General features: G+C 35.4%; 1 protein-coding gene across 1 annotated transcript in view; it reads right to left on the bottom strand.

Annotated features, from left to right (window-relative positions):
- LOC138036948 (RNA polymerase I-specific transcription initiation factor RRN3-like) overlaps nt 1-7,500 on the bottom strand; it is a 24,222-nt gene that overhangs the window by 10,005 nt on the left and 6,717 nt on the right. Inside the window, exons 7-16 of the mRNA XM_068882973.1 lie at nt 6,406-6,475; nt 5,981-6,079; nt 4,424-4,507; nt 4,006-4,129; nt 3,763-3,812; nt 3,281-3,361; nt 1,557-1,595; nt 1,261-1,352; nt 974-1,018; nt 293-368 (exon numbers count right to left, since the gene is read on the bottom strand). Coding sequence (XP_068739074.1) covers nt 293-368; nt 974-1,018; nt 1,261-1,352; nt 1,557-1,595; nt 3,281-3,361; nt 3,763-3,812; nt 4,006-4,129; nt 4,424-4,507; nt 5,981-6,079; nt 6,406-6,475 — 760 coding nt within the window. The remainder of the gene's footprint in view (nt 1-292; nt 369-973; nt 1,019-1,260; nt 1,353-1,556; nt 1,596-3,280; nt 3,362-3,762; nt 3,813-4,005; nt 4,130-4,423; nt 4,508-5,980; nt 6,080-6,405; nt 6,476-7,500) is intronic.

Here is a 7,500-nt window from a genome sequence, read left to right as displayed (position 1 = left end):
AGCGGTGTATGTGTGTGTGTGTGCGTGTGTGTGTGTGTCATAAGTATAGTATGCATTAAATGAGACTTATGTGGTTTAGTGTAAGGTTCTCTGTGCAGTAGATGTAATTAATATGAAAACAAATAAACAGTATTAATAAAATACAAAAAAAAAAAAAATTCTAGTTAACGTTCCTACTTGAAAAAGAGTGCACAATGAAAAAATAATTATGTTTCTTCCTGTTACAGTATTATATTGGTAGTTTGTAAGTAAGCCCTTGTGAAAGCATAAATTTCAGATTGAATAATGATACCTGGCAAACAGAATAGAAGACCCCATATTTATTTGCATCAGGTCCAACACTGGTGGCATCATGCATGTCAATATAGCTAGCAAACAATAAATTAATATTAAACATTGGAAAACTTATTTTAAAAAAATTGCCTCCAATGTGGAGGATTTAAGAACCATCGACACGTCCTCACAACAAGTCCATGATAAAATCGAAAGACCCTATGGGTCAACTTGTGCGTGAAAATGATAATTATGTTATGGGCCATCGAAATAAATAATTATTAATAGCCTTGAGATGCAGGAATTGAATGAAGGTTACCCTCAAAGATTTTAGGACATGTATTTTATACTGAGCCTTTTTTGCAAGCCACTTTTGTCTTAAAAGCAATGGTTGAAACTTAAGCCTACCAAACAGAGTGGCTTGTGTTTACTACTAATTAGCTTTTTCTCAGTCGATTTTGAAAAACTAACACCTGGTGGATCAATGGAGTGACTTTGCCTCCTACTTGGCACTGTAAACCATTGTGCTTAATTTGCACATTCATGAATTAATAATATTGCCAGTATGGCCAAGTTCTCACTAATAAGTTCAGTACTTTTAAGTGCATCCGAGGTTGACATTTAACTAATATAATAACAAACAGTATATATATTTTTAAAATGCCAGACATAAAACCTACGGATCAGACTTTACTCTTACCAATGAATCCAGTGGGAAATAAGATCCATACATGTTTGAACAGTGCTGAGGAAATATTATAGAAAATTAATCACAATATAAATGCAAGTGCATGACTTTTAAAATTTACTCCTAGACTCAATCCGTGATTTTGGAGGGGAAGAACTTTATAACTTTGGGAATTATTGAAATAATCTTTCCAAGAGACAACAAAATGTGAGAGACTCAACTATGTCACTTTCAACTGTAAAAAAGGTGTGAATTATAACAAAAAAAAACAGAATCTTGCTTTTTCAGTACTGGGGTACCTGATAGGAATGTATTTGGCTCGGGCTATAAAGCTTGCAACATAGGCAGCACAGCCTTGTCGAAGAATAGCTGGAGTGTTTGCTTCTTCAATCTAAAAAAGTAAATAAATGCAATCCAGAAACACATGGAGTCCACTATAAGTATGTATCAACTTTGAAATACAACTAAACAGAACTAAACCCACTAAGTACCCCTGATGTACAATTTTATCTGCTCTGTTTGAATTACAGTTCCATTGTCTGTTGATAAGAAAATTACATAACAAGATTCTACCAGATGGATTAATTTTAATTACCTTTTTCCAGCAAACATCAAGCAGAGAATTGGCATAAATCTGTTAAAAGTGAAAAAAAAAAAACTTAAAAATTGTGACAAATGCAATTTTAGGTAAAATAATAAAATAATATTAATTAATATTATTAAATTAATAAAAAATTTTGGTTAAAGGTTTAAGCTCAAGAGTAAAGATCACAACTTGGTGAAGTATTGGTCCATGTCTGACTGTGAGTAAGTGTAAAACTGAGCAGGACCTGTTATTGACGAGATTCACTAATGTTTCAACATGTTAGTGGACAAATGAATGATTTTGAGTATACTGAATGTTCCTATAATATTATTTGAACTGCAAAAATTGCAACACATTAAAGCTGGATATAACCACAGTTAAGCAGTCACTTAAGCAGTGCGAAGAAAGCCTGAAACCCAAGCTTGAACAGGGCTTTATATATATACATGTATTAACAACTGCCTTGCAAAGTGGAGGTTGAGTGCCTGAGACATCCAGGAGCTTCCACTATTTCCAGCCAGCTCCCAGATGGAGACCGCTCCCATGGCTGGCAATTCCAGGCAACCCAGCCATGAACCCCCACACGGAGGGTGAAAGCAAGTACACGTCACACTGATAAAACAGAGGAAAGAAAGGGAGGGACAGAGGAGGGGAGACAGCCTCCAAGGAGTCCCCACGCTCAGGAAAACACAAACGCTCAGAAAATGCTGACTAAAACGCCAACAAAACTGCTACAACGCCCTATGGACCAAGAACACGAAGAATCCTGGCACATGAGCATATCTAACAAACCGCTGACCGCGAAGGTAAAACTTGTGCTCCTAGTTGTTAACTCCGTTAAATTGCATTTAACTGCATTTACAGCACAGTTGGGAGAGAGATGCAGTGCAATGACATGGTCATGAGTTCAAATCCCATTGAAGCCTGGAGTTTCTTAATGCTTTCTTTGCAACGGCTAAAATTGCTTCTTAATTGTGAGTGATGATCTCAACCTTTCCTGTACTTTAAATTGACATCATCGTCTGTGTCAATTGATTTGTGTATTGTCAGTGACTCGACAAGTCAAGTACAGTGTACTCAATGGTTATTGATATGACTGGTCAATTGCCTGATTTCAAGCCGAAGGGGACTAGGCACAAGTCTGTACATTATGGGATTAACTACTATTGATCCACATAGTCAGAATGTGCACACTAAAATCTAGTAAATTCCCAAGTTTGGTGTTAATCAGGCTAATTTTGACTAAGATACAGCCATTTAAATAATTTATGTCAAAATTCACTAAGAAATGTTTTCTCACCCGGATGCAGCATCTGAATGGCCACACATTTTGATGTTTTTAAATGGGTGTATCAAGCTTAATATTGGGTCTATTAACACCAAACTTAGGGATTTTGGAAAGCTTGGTGTGCATGTTCTGACTATGTGGATCACTAGTTGCTACTCCCTTAATTTGCAGACTCATACCTTGTCACCCTCGGCTTGAAATCAGGCAATGGGGATAGGACGTAAAATCGTAAATTCATCATTCTATGCACGTCAACTATCGCAGATACAGATTGCATCTTTTGGCCACCCATACAGGTGTCTTTAGGGGTGACCAAATTGCACAAACATTCTTTTAAACATTTCCCAGATTATTTCCTTTTTCTCCATTCCTGGTCAGGAGGAGGTTGAGTAGGATGATAATTGAGAAGTAGAGGTTAAATGTATTTCACTGGCAGTGCACTAACCTGATCAAAGCTACAGAACAAAAACATGATAAACTGAACATGAGAAGAAGCATGAGTTGGAAGAATAACATTCTCAAAAACCTAGAAAGGCAAAAGTACAAGTGAGAGATTGAAACCAGAACCAGATATCTGTCCAAGTCTACTTGTCAAGAGAAGGGAATGAAATGAAATGACTTTTGTAACAAGTTTAAATACTTGCTGCTGTCCACAACAATACGCACTGGGATTTACATATGATAATATCACAAATGACTGCTACCCATTCCACAATCTGAGACGTGTTACGAAAATGGATGACTTGGGACATTGCTGATAATATCATGTAACCTTAAAGCATGAACAATCTTTTCACGTTATCCCACACTGTAGTACAATGCTCAGTCAACTGACACCACTTGAAAAATTAATGGTCTTCACTTGATCTCTAATTGACTGAAACAGCATTACATTAAAAAAATAACTGTAAAAAGCAAGCAACTTACCACCAGAAGCTCATTAAATAATTCAGTTCCAGCATCAAGATCATGTTCACCTTGAAAAGATAAAAAACGAATCTGAGAATACATGAACATTAGATGCTATGAGTTCACTACGATTATTTTCTCGACATTTTTTTCCGCGTAATCCTCTTTCCTGGTAACAGCTCCCATGCAGGTTAGCAAATGATAAAGGACTGTCTCACATTAAGTTAATAAACTGGCGTGATCGACTTCAAGACTTCTTACCATTTATACAGGTGACATCATGAACATAGTTGAATAAACTTTCCATGAGAACATCCAATTTGTCTGCCATTTCATTTCCCATACTGTTTTCATCTTCTCCTGTAACAGCAGCGTGGCTTGTGTCCTGGACAATATTGAGACAAGCAGATCAAAATTTTCTTTTTAAGGCACTTTACCAGGGAAAGCATGGACTAAAGACAAAACTAATAATTACAATGAACTTTAAAAACATGGTGAGAAGCAGTTAACTAGTTTTCAAAAAAAATGATCTGCCCAATCCTTCCAATTTCCCTTTTACCTTCATTTTACATAAAAAAATATCATTAATAACATCTCTCAATCATATCTTTATTAGTGAAGGGGTATCTGGCCTAGCCAATCTTATTTCAAAGAAATAATTCTTGTCTATTCATCATACCATGTCTACTTCAAACTGAGTGAGATTGTCTTCCTCTTCAATGAGAGTTTCACTGTTTTCAAGTTCATGCTTGGGGATTTCAACCTGGCACCATAAATAACAATACAGAGACCTTCAATGACATTTGCATCAACAAGGGCTGCATATTTCAAGATGGAACAGGAAAAATGATTACCGCAAGCTGTTAGAGCGAGTTTCAATCGAGTGTCCTGAAACCAAAACCAAAGTAATTACTTTGGCCAATCAAAAAGGACGCAGACAATCCAGTAAACCAATCAAAACGCAAAGTAGTTACACATTGCCGACACAACGCACAGGAAAATGTGCACGTGCAAGCCACGATTGGTTTTGGTTTCACTTCTGATTGGTTGACAAAATGGCGGGAGAATTTTGAACCAATCACTGAGTGAAGTAATGCAAAACCAATGCAATTCGCTAATTACTTTCGACACTCAATTGAAAACCGCTCTATACACTGTAATAGTATCAAAAGTGTTACTGACTCATGACTGGCATTGTTGCTTGAAAATTTCATTGTGACTTGAAAAAAAATTGCCCTAATCAAAGAACATTAAGAGTGTTGACTTCAGGTGGCTCAAACTGAAGCTGTTTCACTTAATGGCAATGTCACGGTACCATATCAAACATCAATAATTGCTTAACAACAATGCACATATTAACGTGGTGTAATAAATTACCATGGCAACAAAAGAAACGTCTAAAAATGCCCTATATTTTTTGTTTAAGTGCTTACAATCAAAAACGAACTCAGTGATCCCCATTTTTTATTGCTGAAAAGTGATTAGCAGGCTAAGACGAAACTCTCTGCAAAGTTTAAAGAAATTCTCTGGAGTGGATTCAGAGCCACCTTAAAATTTTTCAGTTGTGAAGGTGGCTATGAATCTGCTCCAGAGAATTTTTTAAAATTTTGCAAAAAGTTTTATCCTAGCGCTAGCGTGCTAATCACTTCTCAGCAATAAAAAAATGGAGTCACCGAGTTTGTTTTTGAGATAATTACGTGTGTTTATAAACAAATATAGGCCGTCTTTAGATGGCTCTTTTTAGACGGCTCTTTTGTTGCCATGGTAACCTGTTACATCACATTAATGAGTGCATCTTGTTAAGCATCTATAGGTGTTTCATGTGGCATCATAACATTACCATTAAGTGAAAAAGGTTGGTAGGTTCACTCCTTCTAAATAGTACAGTTTGTTGAAAGTGTTAAAACTGGTTTGCACCTCCTCAAATAAGAATACTGACATGATTAACCCTTTGACGTCCAAACCGGTCTAAACCGGCCAGACTTAGTATTTTACTCTGCCTAATGCCAGACGATTTTACTCGTCAATGGGGAACCCCTAGGAGTCAATAGGTTAACTACTTGATATGAAGATCATTTTGGCAAAAACTAGTTGTATTCCAAATCAAAAGAAAAAGGGTAGACTAGACTCTTCCCATACCAATACAACCAACAGAAATTATTTATGATCCCAAAATTTCAGATGCACAGCTACAATCAGTCACAGGCCATTAAGATCTATACAGTGTATTACTTACATCAATCTTTATGAGGTTGTCAATGACTAGTTCTAGAATCCTCGCTCTGAGACTTGGCAAATACTTTGAAATCTCTAGCAGATTTTTAACATAACTGTCCTGTAAAAAACAGTGTTTAGAGGAATAAGTAGAATAACTAATTATTCATTGTTAATTAAATTGCAAAATCAAGTATTTATTATGCCCAGTTTAAACGTTTCATGACTTGGACCCTAACTTGGGCCTTTTGAAAAATATTACATTTTGGATTCAAATACATGTACCTACCTTGGCGAAAATACATGACTTTGTATACATGTACGTAACTCAGCAGGTTAAAATACTTTCAAAATGTGCCCTTATTGTTGTTAACTTTCATTTGACTTATGAAATATTTGGATTCTGAATTAAAGGGAAACTGAATAAAAGTTAACAATAAAATTCACCTGGAAAATTGTAGGTTTTCGCATGTACGGGAAATTCTCTGATAAAAGAGGAATCACAAATTGTGGAGCTCTGGAAAAAAGAGAGTTCAAAAACAAAACATAAGCAGGACTCTTAAAACTTACACTGTACTGTACTTCTAAAACTTCTTTATTCTCCTATGCATTTCTCTAATAACTACTGCAGACTTCTCTTGCCAGTAAACTCTGTGCTTGTATGTAATTAAGCAGTAATGGTACAGTAGCCAAATTGACAAAAGGAAACAATACAGCTGCAGCTATTAAAAATTCAATGCTGGCAGTGACAGTTCATTTGTGGAACACAATTTTTTCTAAAAATTAATATTGTTTAAAAAAACTGGTCCATTCATTTGAAAATAAATTATTGACATAGAGTAAACACCCACATAAAAGAACCTGGAATTTAAGAACCTGTTAGGCTAAAATTTCATTTTAGACTCCCTTACATACTGTAAGAACCAGTTTAGCCAAACAAATAAATGTAAATTGGAAAAATCTACTAAAGTAGATTCATACAAATTTACAACTGTATATATTATGGTTCAATTTTGCAGACATCTTCAACAAGATCATGATACCAGCCCTAGATCTCTTGACTTAGCCAAGAATTTTGCAGTTCTGAGGAAATGCCAAGGAAAGATGGACTGTCTGGTATACGAGATGCTCCTGATTAAAAAGTACAGACCAAGCCTTAACATCCAATCAGACTCAATACGTGCTAAAGTTTTTACTTGACTTTGTGTTTTCCTTTGTGTGAGGTCACTGGATGATTCACTGGCTTAGAACAATAGACTATTGTTTTTGGTTTAGTTTTTTTTTTGACTACTTACTTATGTAAATTTTCTTCAAAAAAATTTTTTCTTCATTTTCTTGATAATGATGACAGGATGTCATCGAAACGTCGAAATCTCTCCGCGTTAGTTTTTCTCATAAATTTAATAACAAAAGTCAATCTTATACGTATTTTGTATTTGGTTCAATTTTTTTCAAACCAGTTCAATTTAGATTTTCCTTTGTGTAGTATTCATTATCATAATCTGAAACAAAGGAAAATCTAAATTGAACTGGTTTGATAAA

This window comes from Montipora capricornis, unplaced genomic scaffold (assembly GCF_036669925.1).
Source record: "Montipora capricornis isolate CH-2021 unplaced genomic scaffold, ASM3666992v2 scaffold_92, whole genome shotgun sequence".
Lineage (NCBI taxonomy): Eukaryota > Metazoa > Cnidaria > Anthozoa > Scleractinia > Acroporidae > Montipora > Montipora capricornis.
The sequence above is the reverse complement of the archived record's forward strand: the minus strand, read 5'-3'. Positions and strand labels throughout refer to the sequence as shown.